We start from the raw sequence: 21,548 nt of genomic DNA on the forward strand, positions 1-21,548 counted from the left end.
CTAACTCTATAAACAATGTCAAATACAAGATGAGCTTCCAAAAATTATGACATTTCCTTTGCACAACATATTATAAATACACCTTGTACACAACATAAACACTGTTCAATTATATACACAGTAAAGACATGTGAAATATCCTTGTACACGTGTTAGTTAAACCTTTGTACTAATTATATACTATATACATACAATTATGCTTCCATTATTATTTATATCCCACATTAACATTGATCATAGTATTAACTACTGTGTTGATTCAAGAGTGATATCTTTTTCTAAGACATTGGTCTTAGTGTTTTTTAAATGTGTGAATGGAACTGGAACATTTTAAGGAATCAACTATTAAGAGAACTGTTGTATTCATTGGTGTACATTTTGTAACAACAAAGTAGAGGATTAAGTAAGCTTTGCTTCTTCCTACTCCTTTTTGAATATGTAAAGAGAAATGAACATTTGTAATTATACGATGTATTCACATACATGTTTACATGCTCAAAATACATTTAACCATAATCATTTTTAAAGTTGATACCGAGTTTATTTACCTTTGGAAAACAGGTTAAAGGGGCTGCAGGTTTCGAGAGGGCGCCAACTTGTCAAAGGTGTTGTAAGCATTACATCCCACCTTTTCTTGTAACCTAAGCCCAACTTAACAGTTTAGTTAACACATTAGCTTTAAGTGCTGTGGCTAATGATAGGGGATTTGGCGATGTGGACTATTAGTCATCCATCCATTTTCTACCGCTTGTCCTTTTCAGAGTCGCAGGGGGTGCTGTAGCCTATTCCATCTGCACTTGGGCGATGTTGACATCACTGAAAGTATATTCAATCAAAACATGACTGCAATTTGCTAGTCGCTCACTGCATGTACGAAACAGGCCTGGAAGCAAGACAAGCAATTTATAGTAAATATAATCAGTAAATGTGAAACACTGAATTAAAAAATTACCCACTTTGGGGTTTTCTTTGGTTTGACAAGTTGTTAATGGCTTCTTTAGAAAGTTTTGGTCTGCAAATCCATAATCATTTGAGTAATTCTTCATGCAACATCATTGCTATGCTATAAACACTCATGATTGTTACCGAAGCTGTAGAAACTTCTCCACAAATACTCCATCTTTAAAATATTCCAGGAATGACACCTGTAACTAATAAACCCTTTATCGTGATTGCCTTTAAGCGAACACAGTGGAATTTAAAAGTTGACGGTTCTATTAGTTCATTGAAAGATATACCTCCAAAAAGCACATCTAAAAAATTTAATAGAGATCCACTTTTATCTTTAGATCAGACTAAGGTATGTCAGATCAGTCTGGATACTTTAACAAATTGCACCTCCTGCTGGTAAAATTTAAAGTAGGTTAAAACCATCAAGTGGACTCAACTGCAGCCAACAGACTAAAGAAAGCTCTTTTAGTGTCATAAATTCTAAGTTTTTATATTCAATAAAATTAGTCCATCCTTATGACTTACGTAGTTCTGAGTCATGTTTATGAAGGAAAAACACGTCACATAACATCAGTAAAAGTTTATTCCCTCTAACAGTTTTGGAAGGAAAAGGGCAGGCAATAACAAATATTGCACTAACGATACAATGACAAAACTGAGCTGTATTAAAAAAACATGCACATTAAGTATAAACAAACTAGAATACGTAAAAATAAAAATGGAAGGTGAAACTGCGCAGGATTGGAGAGCAGTTAAAATAACCATCACATATGGAATCATAAATTAAAAATTTGCATCTTAAAATTCCATATGGTACGGCACAAAAAGGTCAAGAACTTCAATAAGGTCTCTCCCTGCGCTCCCCGCGATGATCCCTAAAAACAAGCACCAAAAACAGATGTCAGCAATTGGTGGCAAATGAATAAAAACTGTCAACCTCTGTGCACATCTGGCTTACCTCATATCCATCTTGCCACCTGGTGGGCCCATCCCCCTTCCTCTGCCACCCATGGGTGGTCCTCCACGGCCAGAACCACGGAAGCCACCCCTGTCCATGCCACCACGGCCTCTGAATCCACCACGGTCACCTCCCCAGCCTCCACGGAATCCACCAGGGCCTCCGGGCCCACCACGGTCCATGCCTCTGCCCCCACGCATTCCCATTCCACCTCTGCCTCGGTCACCGCCAGGAGGAAAGGAAGGAGGACCACCACCACCGCCACCACCCATTCCGTCAGGTTTGGGAGCTTTGCACTGGTTGCACTCCATCCTCCAGGCAAAGTTCTGGTTGCCACAGCCCCTGGAGAAATATCCACCACAAATTACTTAAATGCTCTTTAGAACCAGATTTTTTTTTTTTTTTAAACATACGGATTAGGACATTCCCAGTCCCCAGCTCTCTGCTGCATGTTGCCTCCTGTGGGCCCACCTCTGCCCATACCACGTGGACCACCTCGGGGCATGAACCCACCACGGTCTCCTCCACGGCCCATCATACCTAATGGGGGTTTCATACCATTAGAAATACAGACAGAGCTAAGGTTGCCCTGCACAGAAAAGTAGTTATTAACCTTGTCTATAACGGCCATCTGTTTAACACAGCCAGTGGCTGCTAATATCAGTATTTTCTGCAATGACAACTAATTGATAATCAGGTATTTGCTTTGTCCTTAAAGAAACTTGCTACGATATGATTTTGTGCTTTCTTCCATAATGTTAAGTCTGGTAATTTAATAGAGAACAGCAATTGACGTTAGTGCTCGCTCACGATTTGCATTAACCCACTCAGAAATCTGCTTCCCATTGAGCAACTCCTGTAGCCACGCCCCATCGGGTAACATACTTCCTAGTGTTGTGACCTCTCTCTACATCCGTCACGTCAAAAATACACTCTAAAACTAGTGTTTGTGTAATCAGCCAAATAAGATTAGCAGCAATGTGAACAGCTGTCAAGGTTGTGCCTCGGAGAGCGCAAGCGACAAGTAAGCTAGCTGATGGTTAGCTATTTAGCAAGCTTGTTTCGGTTCTCCTGACGCCGCCCCGTTCTGCAACTCAGTGCAGCGTTTAGGCATAAGGAACAGCAAGGACCTTCGACTGAAGATTTAATTTAAAAATACACAGAACTGATATTTTGAGGCGAAAATTAATGTTTAAAACGCAGATTTCTGTTTTTTCGCGGACCATTCACATGCCTAATGGTTAAATGTGCTCAAGAGTACTTATACATACACTGAAATGTATTCACCAGTTTTTAATTAAAAATCAACAAACTATACTTTCTTAGGCAAAACAAAACATGAAATATTGTTCTGGTCTCTTGTATTTACGATAGCTATCAGTTAGCACACGAGCTTGCTTCTCCACTAAATGAGTACCACCAGGCTGGGAGTCTATCGAAGCGCAGTCAATCAGTTTTACATTAAGTGGTAATAGTAACCTTTTGAAGTTTTACTGTCGATTAATATAGGTAATTGTTCCATCCATAGCGGGATATTTGTATGCAATAGTGCCTCCAGAGTTATAGCTGCTGTCCTTTCACCACTTTACAGATAATCTTACAATTCTAAGCAGGATGCGGGGGAATCGATAAAGCAAGATTTTTTAGGTATCGATCAATCTATTTTATTACACAGCCCTCGTGGGCACCTTTGCGGTTTTCTTTGAGTGGTCGATATGGACAGGCTTGACTATATGCAAACTAGATGACATGAAAATGAAGGCATGTCTGAGTAGAGCCTTAGACTTACCTCCTCGGCCCATCATGCCATCTCGCATGGGCATGCCTCCTCTCATTCCACCAATTTGAGGTTTACGACGTGCCATAGACACCTTGAGCCTGCGGCCCTGGAACTCCTTCCCTAAATTTTTCACAAGCCTTACAGTAAGCATCTTCCTTTTTACGTCAAAAAGAAAAAAGACAGCCGTGCCTACCATCGAAGTGTTCCACAGCAGCTTTGGCGTTGGCTGGTTCCTCATACGAGAGGGTGGCATCTCCCTTGGGCTTCCCTGAGTCCTTGTCCGTGTAGATGTTTATGGCAGGCTGGCCAAGCCTGCGATTGAACTGAGGAGATATTGAGCAGTTAACCTCTGACCTCTTCTTTGAGACAGTCTTCCAAAGTTAAGTCAGTTTTCCTACTCTAATTGAGCCACTGTGTTTGAAGAATTCAGCCATTTCCTCAATGTTAGCCTTCTCAGTCAAGCCAGTGATGTAGATAGCACAGTTCTCCGATTCATCTTGCTCTTCAGTGCGTCCTAAGAAATGGTCACCAAAGCATTAACAGAAAAGTAAATCACATTGACCGGGTAGCAGTGGGTTAAAATAAGGTCTGCTTACCATCACGCTCGTCTCCGTGTGCTGCATTCCAGTGAATGGGAAGGTGGCAGAAAGAAACAGAGGGAAAAAAGTAAGTGTGTGCTACTCAAGTACAGTGTAGAAACACCTGTAAAAGGCTACAATACAGCTGACTTCCTTACACACTGTGGGCCATTTAACCATTGTAAAGGACACACAATCCCAAAAGCAATATTGTAGATAAAATACCTCTAGCCCCAAATGCAATAATTTTGTGTTTTTGTAAAGCCTCTTAGACCAATTCATAAACGGCAAAAACCCAGATAACCCTTTTTTTTTTTAAAAACAAAAAAAGACAACCCAGTCTCAAGTCGCAATTTGTCATTATTATTTTGGAAAAACAGGTCATCAAACCATAAGTGGTGATTGAATTATACCAAGAACCTCAGTGAAATGTTTTCGGGCACTGGACAAATTGTCCTTAAATTCAGGTGTGCTCAACAATCGCGGTTTCATACCATAATATTAAAATGCATTCTGGAAGAAAACTTGAGCTTTTTAAAAAGGCATGAAAGAACTAACCAGTGTAATTCTCGTAAACTTACCACCAGGCTTACTGAAGCCACCTCTGTCTCCAGCGCTGCTATGGGGGAATAAATGGAGATATGAAGGCCTTTTCCCTTTTACGGCCACTTCCATGGCTCGAGCAAAGTGGCTTGATTGAGGGAGTCAAAAAACATTCTAACGTGCCCAACATCAAGTAAATGCCCCCCAGGATTATACAAAGTTATTGAGGGTATATTGTATTAACTACCAGTAGTTTGTTAGCTCATTACAGCTTCAGTAGTGTTAACAGTTGTGTAGATGCTTGAAAAGAATGTGACAAAAAAGACTTGTAAATAATTTCAGATGCATTGATGACAAACTTTACTTTTAACATTAGGATCTAGTTAAATACAAAACATCCTCAAAGAAAACAGGACAATGCATCTGAAATTTCACATTAATCAGTTAATTCAATCAACAATAAAATAAAAATAAAAAAAACTTTACAAAAAAAAAAAAACATGAAAAAGTTGATTTAAAAACACTTATGTAAAAAAAACCCCATCATGCTCAGAAACACCACCATCCTCAGTTGTTGGCAAAAAGGCAGACCAGAAATCTGTTTAAGATCCCTCTTGCTGCTTAAGTTGGCATCTCTGCACTGAGTACAGATACTTTCTAGAGAAAAGATGGTTTTAAATGGCTCTGTTACCTGTACGGTATAAATGTGACAAAGCATGTTAAAAGTGTTCAAATGTGATCAAACAGTTGAATTTCAAAGCCACAAAAGACAGTTAACACATTTCAAAAATGACATTGTAAAGATCCCACCTCCCCCCATTACACCTGTGCAGTGCTATAAATTGTTGTTTTATCTGACTTTATATATTATGGTCTACATCCTATTTGTATTATTTTTGCAGTTAATGGACATCTAAAATCATGTCTAAAGTCTGCCTTTACAATTCACACTGGGAAAACACAAAACACCCAATTTTCATTTAAATTTAAAAGGATCTTTATATATTATGGTCTACATCCTATTTGTATTATTTTTGCAGTTAATGGACATCTAAAATCATGTCTAAAGTCTGCCTTTACAATTGACACTGGGAAAACACAAAACACCCAATTTTCATTTAAATTTAAAAGGATCAGTTAACTTTACCATTCCATGGCATTTTAACCTCATTGTGGGCATCTGTTTTACCGACTTCTGCAGAACTATTTTTATCTCTCAAGAAAGCATTTTCGCTTGTTGACCATTCTTAATGAAAGGGGAGAAGGAGATGCAACTACTTGAATGAGTTTCAAAATCATTAATGCCACATCACCAAGCCCCACAAGATGCTCCCACATTCAGAATTTGACCCAGGGTTTCCACTCTTTACCTGAAATTGTTTTCCATAATATTTACACCCGCTACAAAGACCAGTTATCACGTCATACACTTTTGTATGTTGTCAGTAAGTCCTTAGTGTGAAGTCGCTAAATCTAGTAACACTCAATTGGAATCACAGGGGTTGCAAAACCTGGTACCATTACCAGGAGGTTCTGCGCTGGCTAGAAGCAGAGAAATGCTGTGCCTAAATGTTGCCCAAAGTATGTAAAAAAAAAAGTGACAACATGCATACGCAGAACTTTTAACCCGTGTGCATTCGCTCACAAGGCAGGGGAAGATTAAGAGGATAGTGGCTTCCAGGACATTTGTTTGACCTTGGTTCTTATTTTCCATCACTGGAATATTTGTCATTTTCCAGTACACATGGGAACCTTGCCCACCGTGTTCATTTGTATGTTTATCAGGGATCCCAGTGAATTAAAAAAACAAAAAAATTGAGGAATTCAAAAATATCAGATGGGGAATGAAAGAGGCCCTTTTAAATTGAAGAGATTTGACCATTTTAATATACTTTGGAAGGCATTTTCGCCAGAGAAATTCTGTACAAATGCAATTTAAAACTCAAATATTTTGTTGAATTAGTGAGTCACTTGGTTTAGTAAGTCATGAGACAAATTCCCAGTTTGTCTTCAATATTTGACGAAAGGCAATACTCGTACAACAAGCTCAATGTACCTCTTTTTCCTTTCCACTCTCCCCAACTCTCACCCCAGAACACATCACTTCCCCATCCTTGACCCGGAAGTCTCGCCCCACAGTGAAAGCCATTGGCCAAAATCCAACCACGACACCACAAAAGCAACCTGACTTGGTCAATATGCATTGTTTTGTCGGTTTTATGCAGACGTCAAAAAAAATTACCACATTGGCTACAGAAAAATAGCGGAATACTGCTAAACAGCGCGCATCTGGGATCCCTGTTTTTTAAAGAAACACCACAACTCCAAAAGATGCATGAGAAACAACCCTGTGCAACCTGTACCAAAAATGTGAGGTGCATTTGGATTTCAAGTCTTTATGGCTTGTTTGAGAAAATTCGATTGAGATGCACCACACAAGAGTTACTAGAATTCCATCAAATCAAATAAAGTCAGTTGACAAAATTTAAAGTCTCTCCAACCCGTCTTTGTAATGAATGTCTGCCTTGAGCAGAGTTCACTCTTCCTCGTTTGACTGTTGTGAGCATTAATTGAATTACCTCATAACCAGATATGTTGGGAAAACCAACCAAACACCAGATAAAGAATGGTTCACGCAAATGCGGAATGGTTTTAGGTTGCAATGTTCTTAAATGACACCTAATCTGTCCATTATGGTGCATCAATTTATATTCAACAAGGTATGTTTGAAAAACCCAGTCACTTCAACTTTAAGTGATTATACAGAAAGTGTGAAAATGCAGAGTCTGCACAGCTTGCTTAATGCTGCCAGTAGATATAGCATATTAACAGTTTAGCTGCTACCTGACTAATATTTTAACTTGAAGCTATCTACATTGTTAAAAAAAGAAGATTTTCAAGTAGCAATATAACAGCATTATGTTCCAGCATAATTAGAAAATAGTAATGTTAAAATTTCAGAATGTCTTCATTACCCCCAATGGGGCAATTTTGTTTATTTTGGGCCTTACATCCTTGCGAACTCTTAGAAGTGTAAAACAGTTCAAGATTTTTTTTTTTTTTTTTACTTTTGAGTAACATTTAAAAAAAAATATATTTTTATGTGTGTCTTATTTAATTTGCTTCATTTACACCGTATTTCAACATTTTGAACCAATATATAGTTTTAAGTACAGATGCTTTAAAAATGGCAGGCAAAAACAAAAAGGGATACTGAGATTAGACATTGAAAAAAAAAAGAAAAAAAGTTTAGGCCATATCACCCAGCTCTTGTTGAAGGCCTTTCCAGTGAAATACTGACCCATTAATCTTTTGGTGCGAAAACTACCACAATATACCAATTACAATATTTGACTTGTGAAAAGTTTCATTTTATGACAAACTTAATACCCAAAACTAGTCAGATCATTCTGAGATTTGCCTAAAGCTATCAAGATAAACTTGCTCAAGCCTATACTATGCACAGGACCCAATAAAATCTAATAAAAAAGTCTGTTCACTTACCATCGGACAATTTAGTGGCAGGGCTGAGAGAAACAGGTTTTCAAAGTATTTTGTCATTATCTAGGCATTGTATTAGACTAAACTAATCGTTCAGTTTCATCATTTACATTTCTTAATACTGAAGTGTGTCTCAGCCCTTCCCAACGTGGCCACGTCCGTAGAATCAAAAATGCATAAGTCGTGTCACATATTAAAGAAAAAGACTTACCCCATGCCACGACCCATGCCACCACGCCCACGATGCATCATTCCTCCTCTGTCGAAACCATCACGGCCAGGGCCCCTGCCCTCTCCTCCACTGGAGTACCTCGAAGAGTCTGAGTAACCAGAACCCCCGCCCTGGCCATCCGGTCTATAACTATCTACAAACAAAATAAACCATTACAATTCTAAAATTTAAAAAAAAAAAAAAACCTTAACCACCAAATCGATTTTACCATTTGATAACAGACAAGCACAACATAATTAGGGAGCAAAGCTTACTGTAATGGTTGGACTGATAGCTAGGTGGTCCACCTTGCTGGCCATACTGGCTGGTGGGGGGCTGCCCATAGGAACTTGCAGCCTGGGGTGGGTAAGCCGGAGGGGCCTGTTGCTGGGCCTGCTGCTGACCGTAGCTTGACGGCTGGCCGTAGCTTGATGGCTGGGCCTGATAACCAGGCTGGCCATACCCTGCCTGCTGAGAGTAGCTGCTTTGGTTGTAACTAGAAGGCTGGCTGTTCGCACTGTAACTGGCGGGAGAGAAAAAAAACATTGCATTTGTGGTGTTCAGGTATTTGCAATTTTTAATCAATGGGAACAAACCTTTGTGGTGCAGTCGGAGCTGGCTGTTGACCATAAGCAGGATATGCAGACTGAGCAGCATATCCAGGCTGGGACCCATAAGACTGGGAGGCAGCTGGAGCAGCAGCAGCAGCTGCGGCTGCAGCAGCGGCAGCAGCAGGAGTACCATCATAAGCCTGTGCTCCATAGCCCTGGGATGACTGGGTGTAACTATGAGCGGTCGACTGGGCAGCAGTATAGCCAGCTGTGGGGAGTGAACAAAGGAAAGGAAAAAAATTGTCACTAATTTTGAACATATTTCAAAACCAAAACACTTGGGGATCGAGTGACCAACACTCAAATTGTAACCCAAAATACATTGTTCCACTCACATACCTTGGGCTGGCTGGGCATAAGTGGAACTGTATTGTTGGGGTTGCTGTGGTTGAGTGTAACCAGCAGCGGGAGTTGTCTGTGCATATGTACCGTCAGCAGCAGCAGCCGCGGGTTGAGCATATGATCCATAACTCTGCTGGCCATAACTCTGCTGTTGAAATAAAAGCAGTTTATCTCCACTGTACTATATAAGCTGCAATACTTCTAACCACAAACTTATAATTCATAAACTATTTGTGGTCAAGTCGTACAACATTAAAAGTAAAACTAATAAAGCTGTGCCTGTATCTTGATGGGTATTAAGAGCAGACATACAATTAAATTAAGTTTTACCTGGGCAGATTGTCCATAAGCTTGTGTGGGCTGGGCAGCATAAGCAGCATACCTGCAAGAGGCAAAGTTTAGGACAAGGCACGTATAATTAACAAAGGGCATGGTGAAATGTGTTCTCATCAGCAAACTCAATTCACATGAACAAAGTTATGTATGCACAGCCTAATAAGAAGAGGAGACACTGATAAGTAACTTTGGACTTTCCTGCCACAGTTTCAGGCTGTCGACACTAAGCCCTTGAATAATGATTTAGCCCAAGCCCCGTTTCAGCCACACTAAACCAACTTTTAAGGTCCCCCCCCTCAGACCAATTTTTACACAGGTAAGTGCGCCGTGTATTTCTTGAATCTCCGGCTCTTAGCTTTGTATGGACTCATTGATCGTTTACAAACTGAGTTCGGAGAGGAAGTGACGCCAGACAGACCTTGTCCCACACAGGAAGTGACGTCAGAAAGACCGCGCCACATCCAGCTTCATAATAAAGCGGTTTCGTAACTTGCAGTAGCCATCAGTTCTGTTAATATTTTTCTTAGCATTTTACTACCGAACTTTTCGGATTATAAGTCGCAGTTTTTTTTAAATAGTTTGGCCGGGGGTGCGACATATACTCCGGAGCGACTTGTGTGAAATTATTAACACATTACCGTAATATATCAAATAATATTATTTATCTCATTCGCGTAAAAGACGAAGCAAATGTCAGCAATCGTCACACACACGTCAACCAATAAGAATTTGGCGGGGGCGGGTCATGGCAGAAGTGCATTGTAGGTCATGGGATGCTAACTGCTGCTACGTCCGTAGCTATTAAAATTGATTATTCCAACATTGGCGGTAACTTACAAAAACTGAGAAGGGCTGAACAAAAATGGCACTGAAAAGGAAATCATATACTGCAGATTACAAGCTGGACGTAGTGAAATATGCAGCAGAAAATGTCGATCGAGCAGCAGAAAGAAAGGGAGCGGCGCATACCAGGAGCGACAACGAGGGAGAAGATTTCATCGGATTTATCGATCAGGAGTGACAGATTGTTTGGTGAGCGTATATAGCATGTTCTATATGTTATAGTTATTTGAATGACTCTTACCATAATATGTTACGTTAACATACCAGGCACGTTCTCAGTTGGTTATTTATGCGTCATATAACGTACACTTATTCAGCCCGTTGTTCACTATTCTTTATTTATTTTAAATTGCCTTTCAAATGTCTATTCTTGGTGTTGGATTTTATCAAATAAATTTCCCCCAAAAATGCGCCTTATGTATGTTTTTTTCCCTTCTTTATTATGCATTTTCGGCCGGTGCGACGTATACTCCGGAGCGACTTATAATCCGAAAAATACGGTATTTAGCATTTCTTCTGTATTAATAAAACATTGTGCGGACTTTTCTTTTACAGTAAGTTGTTTACATGTTAGTTAACCGTGGTCTTTACATTTGTTTGTTCAGAGTATGGGCACCAAAATGTATTTACCTCCCTGACAAAAAATCGGGATAGGACACCACTTTGTGGAACGTTTACAACACAAACCAATTTAATGTATAATCAATTTCAGAATCATTCTCACAAAAGGGCACATTTTGACCAATTTGAATTATGATCCAAATTAAGTAACTGCGTCGAGTGATTATTTTACCTAAAACACGAATCGTTTTAAGAAAAGAATAATGAGCCAGCCTTTTGAACAATTTGAAATTAACGGCTCATTAATGATCTGCTACATGTACAGAGCCATAAAGACAATCTCTTAGCATGCAAGGCTATAACCGACCTTCACGATGAATAGTGAGTGTCAATACAACACGATATACCGTAATAAATATAGTATGTTTGTTGAACACTTACCCTTGTTGAGCAGTAGACTGGCTGTATGCGCTGTAATCTGTTGAGGAAAATAAAACAATTGATGAACGACTAGCAATAGCAACACGGCTAATGCTAAAGCTAGCAGCTCGCTAACGGCCCGCCTTTAGATCTATTCATCTGCATGCAGAGGACGTTGTGTTGCCGACCAGGCTTAGAATACCAAAAAATCACAAATATATATGTTTGGATGGACACTGGTGTAATTGATTACACAAAATTTAGGACGGAATTATTTGTTGTTCATAAAATCGTCTGAACCGACGACGGCCATTAATGAATCACATTCGGCCTCGTGGCTGGCGCCAAATAGCGCAGATTGAAATTCACATTAATAACGACTACAAACGCAACATTTCGAGTCACAACCTTATTGTATCCAAGTAAAACGCAAATGTATTCAAATAAAATCTCATTATTTCTCAGTAAATATAAAGAATATCGTCAGAAAGTTACACTCACCGGGAGCTGACGCCATTTTGTGTGCCTTGTATGAGACGACTGGGCAGAGCTGGCTGGCGGAGAGACGCCTTTGAGTGCGCAACAAGCAGGAAATATCGCGAGACAACATACTCATGGTTTCAAACAACGAGATCTCTGCTTTGCCCGGGCAACGCCTCCACAACAAAAAAGGGTCCTTCGAAACTCTTTTACTTTCAGTGACGTCACGGTGTACGTGCTCTGGTATAAAGCACGGCTGTCTTTGTGACTCCAAAACAGAGCTACGGAGAAAATTAACAAAATAACAATAATTAATTTGCAAAGTTTATAAACTCGTACCTTTTGGAAACGATTTCATTTGTTATTTGTACAAATACAGTTTTTAAACAGAGCCGACAACAATAAAAGTAGTGCAATGAATAAAACCCTTCAATTTTGTTCAGGAGAGAACACACTGAAGATAATACAAATAATAACAGAAGAAGTGAAAAAGTTAAAAAGATGGTTTGACAAAAACAGACTAGTTTTGAATCTCAGTAAGACACATATACATACATACACACATGCGCTCCCACATACATACACAAGTTACAGTACCTACACACTCAAAAGTTCCTACATCCACACGCACTTTCACTGTACAAACATACATGTACATATACATTCACTGTACAAACATACATATACATATAGTATACATATACATTCACTGTACAAACATACATATATACATACATACTCATGCATATAATCACGTTTCATCAAACATTTATTAACGTTCTTGCCCTCGGGGAAACTGGGTAACACACGGCACACTGACAAAGCTTAACCTATTTTTACTATAACAATTTACAAGGTTAATATAGTTGGCTTCTCTTTCTTCCCCTCCATTTATCTGCTTTCTTTTGTATTTCAAGTTATCATTACATATATGTATTGTTGCAATTGAACAATTGTTTTGTTGATAATATAGGTCATTATTGTTAATACTCATAATCAATAGTGCTATATCTGTTGGTTTTTGTATTGTTCCATTTGTAGTGTAATAATGTTCATTGTCATTTCTGTATTATTATTTATTTCACTAACTGCTTATTTGCTATCACTTTTACCATCATATTTGTACATATCCTATTTGCTGATGTTGTTCTATTGTTGTTGTTGTTGTTATTATTGTTATTGTTGTGTTTGCTGTTGTTGTTGTCTCTGTCTTATCCCCCTCTTGTCCCCACAATTTCCCCCTCTGTCTTCCTTTTTTTCTCTTTCTATCCCCTCCTACTCCGGCCCGGCTGCACCAAATAATAATATAAATCCATTTAATGAAGTCAAATACAAACAAGGCAACAAGAGAAGTATCCCACACTTCTCTTTTGTAAAGTAAATTTGTACAGCCGATATGGGCATCTACATCAACAATATGATTTGCCTGAGAAGCTGGACAGGACAAAAAAAAATAAAGAAATAGACGGAATAAAGTAAGGGTAAAAGAAAACACATTTTTGGGTGTAATAATAGATGATAAAATGAATTGGAAACCTCATGTAAAAAAATATACAACATAAAGTAGCAAGAAACATGCCAATAATGAATAAAGCAAAACATGTTGTTGACCAAAAATCTCTTCATATTCTTTACTGTGCACTAGTGTTACCATATCTCAGTTATTGAGCAGAAAATGGGGAACAAATACAAATGTGCGCTTCATTCACTAACGGTATTACAAAAAAGATCAATTAGAATAATACATAATGTTGGATATAGAGAACATAAAAATCCTTTATTTATTACATCACAATTATTGAAATTTAACAATTTAGTGCATTTGCAAACAGCTAAAATTATGTATAAAGCAAACTATAACCTTCTACCCGAGAATGTACAACAATTAATCTCAACAAAAGAGGAAAAATATAACCTTAGAGGAAAATCTAATTTAAAACATTTGAATGCTCGTACAACACTTAAAACCTTTAGCATATCAGTATGTGGAATTAAATTATGGAATGGATTAAGCAAATAAATCAAACAAAACACCAATATGATTCAGTTTAAGAAACTGTTAAAACTACAAGTGTTCACAAAATACACAGAACAAGAATTATGATGAACATCTTGAACCCCCTTTTTTTTTTAAATTGACACAAAGATTATTTATTTATTTAATATTTGTTTGCTTACTATGGTATATTATTTATTTATTATTTAATTGTTCACTGTTCTGTTACAGAGAACAAGGACATGGGATAATAGACTAGAATAGAATAGAATGGACTTTATTGTCATTATATTTGCATATAACGAGATTAAGGTGCGGTAGTGGGAACAAATATGGCGTAAAAATCAATTACACAACAAGTAATAAAATACAATTGCTATGGTATGAAAAGGGGGAGGATTAAATAAGATCTGCTTCTTCCTACTCCTTTTCGGATGAAACAACTGCAATTGTGTGATGCATTACATTGTATTTTGATTGATTGATTGAAACTTTTATTAGTAGATTGCACAGTTAAGTACATATTCCGTACAATTCACCACTAAATGGTAACACCCGAATAAGTTTTTCAACTTGTTTAAGTCGGGGTCCACGTTCATCAATTCATGGTATCATATGCATGTTCGAAATAAACTGAAACTGAACTGAAAAAAAAAGCATGCATGAGTACACCTTTTAAAACAATACTTTCTCTTAAAATTGAGCAGTTTTGGGGAGTAGACAGACACCCGTTTACAAAGCAGCAACGATTCTCAGTTTGTCCAATAGGTGGCACTAGCAACCCCCGCGTCCACTCTCAGTGAAGAAGATGTAACACTGACGTCACGCGGAAGTAAACATCTCAGCGACAAATTGACAAAATACTTGTCAATTCTCAGAAAGATAAACTGTTAATTTCAGCTCCCAAATTATATTTAGTAGTTGCCACTTGGGTGGAAAGCGACCATGAGAAACGACTATAGTCATGCGTACTACATACCAGCAAGAAAAATGACAAGCAAATAACGAAAGTAATTAAAGCGTCATGCGGTATCGTGTATGGTCATGGTTGGAATCAGAACGTCCAGTATTCTTACTTGGAACAACCCTACTGGTAGGGCTTATGTTGTTATTATATGTTGGCGGCATCCAAGCAAGTCTCAGTTTAGGTCCAGGTGGAGACTTCCCACGTTTCAGAGGTATATCATTTTCTTTATTGCATTGTTTGACTGTTTTATTGACTTTAATATTTTCCCGCCCTTTTTCTACTAGATGTGTTCCTGTATGCTCTCAGTCATGATGATGTTCCTTCCCTGGTGGTCAGTGTGGCTCTCCTGCTCTTCTTTGGACCTTGGCAGGAGCGTCGCTGGGGAACAGTCGCCTTCCTCGCACTGTCCACCTTGACAATGACCATATTGCCTTTTGTGTACACCCTGGTCCTCTTCGTCTTTAGCTTTGAGGCCAGCCTGGTCTGTGGCTATGCTGCCATCCAGTTGGCATTGTTTACAGCCCAGTGTCATCACATGACTAGGAGGCGACTACATAGGTGGTTGCCTGTTTGGATTCTGCCCTGGTTGCTCCTGCTGCTGTGTCTGATTATACTCCCCGGAACACCGGCCCTGCTCAACTTCTGCGCAATATGCATTGGTCATAATTGTATCCTTTCCTAATTAATACTAGCACTCAGCATCAAGGGTTGGAATTGGGGGTTAAATCACCAAAATTATTCACTGCTCCCCTCACCTCCCAGAGGGTGGAACAAGGGGATGGCTCAAATGCAGAGAGTAATTTCACCACACCTTAGCTGTGTGTCCCAATTCAGGGTCTGCATCCTTCGGAGGACCCGGCCTACGCAGCCTCAGAAGGCTGGACCTTCGGAGGCACCTCCGAAGGATGCGTCACCCGTTGTTAAATGGAACAGTCTAGCCTGCGGAGGATACTTACATTTGAAAGTGTATTTTCCGCCATCGTCAAAAAGCTGTTGAACAAAGGCACGCAAAGCATCTTGGGATATGGTAGGCCGCTAAGGATAGTCGCGGTGCATCCTCCGAATACAGGGAAAAGGAGGGCGCATTCGTCGGCTGCATTTGGAGGAGCCTTCGAATTTGAATGAATTGGGACAGCCTTCCCGCAGCGTTGTGACGTAAGCGGCCGTCAAATTCGCCCCTCGAAGGATGCAGACCCTGAATTGGGACACAGCTCTCGTGTGTGTGTGGCTATCAATGTAACTTTAACTTTAACACAGGGGTTGTGTCAATTCCAGCTCAAACCACTTTGTCCAAGATAAAAGTTCTTGGGATGGCCATTTTCCTAAAATTGAAATTCAATTACTGTGGAACCTCAATTTACGAGCTTAATTGGTTGTGACGGCGCTCTTAACTCAAAACACTTGTATCTCAAGAAAATCTCCTATTGACAATGAATTCAAATCAATTTAATTGGTGTTTCCCCCTCCAAAACAGCCAAATTTTAGCATGTAACAGAACTTTAAAAAAGAAACAAACATTTAGATACAACATATTGTATAAATACAATATAATAGAATGTATTACTAACAACTACAGTAATTTTTTTAAGTAATTTAATAATATACAGCATTTACTTCTCTGTCAAACACACCATCAGCAGCTTTTCTGTATGTTCATAATAAATGTATACCATTTACATATTATTTTAACATTCATGGCTGACGTTAGACTCATTCTGCTTCAGTACACTGCAGACCAGCAGTGATGCGCTCAAATTGCTTCTCCAAGTCGGCTACACACTTTTAAAGATTTCCTTTTTTAATTCAATTAATATCACTAGCATCTTCTCAGCTTTGTCCTTAACATTCACTGTCTTCCTTCCAATGGTTGAAGAACACATTTATGTCCATCTCTAGCTATAAGCTATTGGTAGCAAGTAAGACCAAGGGCCGTATTTATCAAGCGTCTTAGAGTGCCATTTTACACTTAAGTCCTGAGAATTTGCGAAATTTAGTCCTACTCTCTAACTTTAGAATAAAAGCTATTTATCAACTTTCTTAAGTCTAAGAATCACTCCTACTCTCCATGATATTTAAGAGACCTTCAGAGGCGTCCTAAGTGGTTAGGAGTTGCCAGCGGGGGATGGCACTGAGGCGAGAGAGACGTGCGCGAACGTTCAGGGAGCGGAAGGATGTCCTGGCTTTGTTTGATGACGAGCAGCTGATCAAACGGTATCGTTTACACAGAGCGGGTATTATTTTTGTCACAGATTTAATAATAAGGGGCGTCATCTCATCAGCAACATCACACAGCTGAGCTTTCACAGCAGGACTAAAGGTCATCACAATGCTTCGATATCTCGCCACTGGGAAAATGAATTGGAAAGAAAAGGAAACATTTATTTTTGATTCATTGCCAATATTGTTTATTTGTTTTGTATTATTTTGTAGTTTATTGTCAAAATATACACTCCCATTGTCCACTTAAATATTTCTAAGATATTTCTTTATTCTTAGACAAGGGATTCCCTTCCGTGATTGGTCATTTCTATGGACACAGAAATGACGTCACCTAAAATTCCATTTACGGCACATAGTAATGTCGTAATTCAGCTCTGAGTGTGACACTTAAGATTCAGTCCTACACTTCGCTGAAAGTGTGAGTAAGACGCTTGATAACTAACTTTTAAGTGCAGCTTTCAGCGAAGAATTTCTTTACTCATAAGTCAACTCTGAGCAGACTTTTTAGGAGTAATTCTAAGACGCTTGATAAATACGGCCCCGGATGTTTTGGTCAGAACTAACAGGGTTCACTGTGACATTTGCTCAGCCAACTAAAGACAGGGATGCTTGTAACTATTCATTTTTTGCATGCAACTTAAAACATAACAATTATCCGAGAGACAGCTCCTGTCCCAAAACACTCTCAAGTTGGGGTACTTTTAAGTGGAGGTATCACTGTATGTTTTGCCACGGAATGTTTTTCCACAGTTGGAGGTCTATATTCATTTAACTAAACTTCCAATCATGTTCTTCTTTTGACCACAAACCTAATTTTTTCATTTGTCTTTGATTGATCAACCATGAATTTGACAAATGACAGAAATCGGTTATTCCCATCCCTGATACGTTCCTTTAACCATCAGTGATATTTGCCATTTCTTGTGTAGGATAATAACTATTTTTGCCACTTTTGTGCCCTTCTCCACTAAATTTAGATTTCTATTAGAGGTATTGCTATGTGTTGTCGAGAGCGATGGGCTTTTAACCTTTTTGACCTCGGGGCCCAACTTTTTCACTCCAGAGGAGCCAACTCAATTATTACCACTGAATGAGTCATTTTCCTCTTGATTCAATAGTAATATTTAACCTACTTACAGTTTACAACTTTGTCAAATGATAGGAAACCATGTTTTAATCACAAAAAATATTATTTAACACATAAACCTTAGGCTTCGGTCAGGCTGATTAGAAAAATAAATACTACCCAAATATGCTGCATAAGAAGGGACTCATAAATAACTGACAATTTTAGTTTTCATACAGTTATGTTGTGCTAAAATAAATTGACCAAATTGATAATGAATATGTTTCCTAACTAAACCGTCAATACAATTAAAGTGCAAGGAAAATACAGCTTCACCACTTCGGTCATAATTTTTGCGTTTTTCAAACTTTTTTTATTACTTTAGCTTGTTTATTACAGAGTAGCATGCATTGAATTTTTACTTTTTAAGGTCAAGGCATGTGTTTCCTTAAAGGAGGGCTCATATTTTAGGGCACGAAGGCAAACATTATTTTCTTTCCAGGCAGGGGTTCCAAAGCATGCATATATACATACAGTCATGTTAAAAAATGTACATACACTTGTAGTGAAGTTTGAAGTGAAGTGAATTACATTTATATAGCGCTTTTTCTCAAGTGACTCAAAGCGCTTTACATTGTGAAACCCAATATCTAAGTTACATTTAAACCAGTGTGGGTGGCACTGGGAGCAGGTGGGTAAAGTGTCTTGCCCAAGGACACAACGGCAGTGACTAGGATGGCGGAAGTGGGGATCGAACCTGCAACCCTCAAGTTGCTGGCACGGCCGCTCTACCAACCGAGCTATACCGCCCCGTTCTTGTAAAGAACATAATGTCATGGCTGTCTTGAGTTTCCAACAATTTCTACAACTCTTATTTTTTTGTGATAGAGTGATTGGAGCACATACTTGTTGGTCACAAAAACATTCATAAAGTTTGGTTCTTTTATGAATTTATTATGGGTCTACTGAAAATGTGACCAAATCTGCTGGGTCAAAAGTATACTTACAGCAATGTTAATATTTGGTTACATGTCCCTTGGCAAGTTTCACTGCAATAAAGCGCCTTTTGGTAGCCATCCACAAGCTTCTGGCAAGCTTCTGCTTGAAATTTTGACCACTCCTCTTGACAAAATTTGTGCAGTTCAGCTAAATTTATAGGTTTTCTGACATGGACTTGTTTCTTCAGCATTGTCCACACGTTTAAGTCAGGACTTAGGGAAGGCCATTCTAAAACCTTAATTCTAGCCTGATTTAACCATTCCTTTCCCACTGTTGATGTGTGTTTGGGGTCATTGTTCTGTTGGAACACCCAACTGCGCCCAAGACCAAACCTCCGGGCTAAAGATTTTAGGTTGTCCTGAAGAATTTGGAGGTAATCTTCCTTTTTCATCGTCCCATTTACTCTCTGTAAAGCACCAGTTCCATTGGCAGCAAAACAGACCCAGAGCATAATACTGCCACACACATCCTTGGTAGCAGACATGGCGCCTGTTTAGTTTGCTATCCTCTCTTCAGACACGATTCTGGTTTGATATTGTCATTTTTGCCACAGGTGGTGGAAAAGTGCGAGTGCCTCTGCCCATACATACCACAGCTAAGAAACATATTTTTGACCCTGTGGTCAAAAAAAACCACTGGTCTTGAGGAAATTGAGTTAAAGTTAAAAAGCAATCCTAGTGAGAGAATTCCAGAAAGTACAGGAAACCACTTCTCTCTATGCACTTGTCTATTCCTCCTCCTGAATGAACATTTCAGACAGTCAGACCTTCATCGGGATGCTGCAGGAGTTGGTAGAAGCCAATGTCCTGAGCTTCATCCCCGCTGCAGCATACATTCTTACTACATCCAGACCCACATTGCCAACCTACAGAACACCACAGATGTATGAGAAATGTATCCATTAAACAGCCATACACATCTTTATTGTTAACTTGTAACATTTTCACAGGTCGGGATCACATTCTGCGGTTGTTTATGATGATCAGACAATATCACCTTCTATGAGGGACCCCTTCATTTTGAACCACCACCAGTGGGAGGAGCCTCAGGAGCTTATTGCCCTTTCTGAAGCAGAGGTGTTGGAGGAACAGATGCTGAGGGCTGGAATTATTGCCTCCTTACAGGATGCACCAGAGCATGTGAACGTAAAAGTGGAAATGACAAAATCGTCTGTTTCGGCTCTGAGGTTAGTAGCGACAGAAATCTCCACACCTTATCTTCTGTATAGAATGATTTATGGAATAATTGTCATTGTCTATAATGATTCCTCTAGGCTACAACAGCTTGAGAAGATGGGCTTCCCCACAGAAAAAGCTGTAGTGGCGCTTGCAGCGTCGAAACAGCTGGATGGTGCCATCTCCCTGCTCATAGATGATCGAGTTGGCGAGCAGGCTGTAGTGGTAACAAAGGGAAGGACGGCAGCGCCACCTAAAAACCCTTAGGTATCTTATGGTGACACTATCTAACAATCTGAAACAGGCTTGGCCTTTTTATGACAAACTACAGACTCTTGTTTGGGTTTTTGCTGAGCTGCAACAATTGGCTACAGGTTTTTTTTCACAACTGTAAGAAACCTCCTGGTTGCAGCATAATATTGCACTGCATTTTGCCGCAATTGTGTTCATTCATTATTTTTAATCAGTAGAGAACCAAATGTACTTGGAACGGCCCCATTCCATCACCAAACTCGATATGGTGCCCTCTCTTGGTATGACGCCATCTACAGAACTGGAGCCCATTTCCCCGGAAAGACAGCGTGGATAAATACATAAAAACTATTATTTAAATCTCCTACTTGCAGGTTTTTGTGGTCATGGTCCATGATTACTTGTACTTATGATTAAAAAGGGAACATAAAAGTATCACCGATTCCGGACTTCTCTGCTCCCATAGACACCATAGCTTGTGTTGTCTCCATGCTCTTTCAGCATTTCCTCAAGCATCTTGATAAAACATCAGAAGAGGATGCAAAATATATTACTTACCTTCTATTTTTCTTGTTTTTGATCACTGAATCAGCTCTTCTTTTTTCGTTATTCCACAGGCTCTTATTCAGTCTTTCTCCGCTCGAAATGGCGAAAATCAGGAGCACATTTGACTTGAATCTTTTACGATTTTTCCAACCAAACACCGACCAAAAACCTTCTTCGAAGTCAGAATCATTAGAAAGACCGCTGCAAATTAC

General features: G+C 39.2%; 2 protein-coding genes across 4 annotated transcripts; one reads left to right on the forward strand and one right to left on the reverse strand.

Annotated features, from left to right (window-relative positions):
* Nucleotides 1–1,516: 1,516 nt before the first annotated feature.
* Nucleotides 1,517–12,167, reverse strand: ewsr1b (EWS RNA-binding protein 1b). 3 transcript variants are annotated; one of them, XM_061986343.1, is made up of 15 exons: nucleotides 12,137–12,167; nucleotides 11,657–11,693; nucleotides 9,806–9,857; nucleotides 9,473–9,623; nucleotides 9,119–9,341; nucleotides 8,798–9,039; nucleotides 8,523–8,676; nucleotides 4,849–4,886; nucleotides 4,286–4,306; nucleotides 4,088–4,203; nucleotides 3,883–4,012; nucleotides 3,699–3,809; nucleotides 2,323–2,449; nucleotides 1,910–2,251; nucleotides 1,517–1,826 (listed from the first exon to the last, which is right to left on the reverse strand). In XM_061986343.1, exons 1-15 carry the CDS (start codon nucleotides 12,150–12,152, stop codon nucleotides 1,790–1,792), a joined length of 1,797 nt encoding a protein of 598 aa, XP_061842327.1. In that variant the 5' UTR covers nucleotides 12,153–12,167; the 3' UTR covers nucleotides 1,517–1,789. The 3 variants fall into 3 exon arrangements, with proteins under 3 accessions (XP_061842327.1, XP_061842326.1, XP_061842324.1); XM_061986342.1 differs by having other exon boundaries at nucleotides 4,849–4,883; nucleotides 8,798–9,045; XM_061986340.1 differs by having other exon boundaries at nucleotides 8,798–9,045.
* A 2,727-nt stretch (nucleotides 12,168–14,894) lies between these two features.
* rhbdd3 (rhomboid domain containing 3) lies at nucleotides 14,895–21,225 on the forward strand. The gene is made up of 5 exons (XM_061986347.1): nucleotides 14,895–15,289; nucleotides 15,363–15,746; nucleotides 20,120–20,246; nucleotides 20,313–20,549; nucleotides 20,637–21,225. The coding sequence occupies exons 1-5, from the start codon at nucleotides 15,136–15,138 to the stop codon at nucleotides 20,803–20,805; spliced, it is 1,071 nt and encodes a 356-aa protein (XP_061842331.1). The 5' UTR covers nucleotides 14,895–15,135; the 3' UTR covers nucleotides 20,806–21,225.
* Nucleotides 21,226–21,548: the final 323 nt, after the last annotated feature.

The sequence above is a fragment of the Nerophis lumbriciformis genome, linkage group LG12 (genome assembly GCF_033978685.3).
Source record: "Nerophis lumbriciformis linkage group LG12, RoL_Nlum_v2.1, whole genome shotgun sequence".
Taxonomy (NCBI): Eukaryota; Metazoa; Chordata; class Actinopteri; order Syngnathiformes; family Syngnathidae; genus Nerophis; species Nerophis lumbriciformis.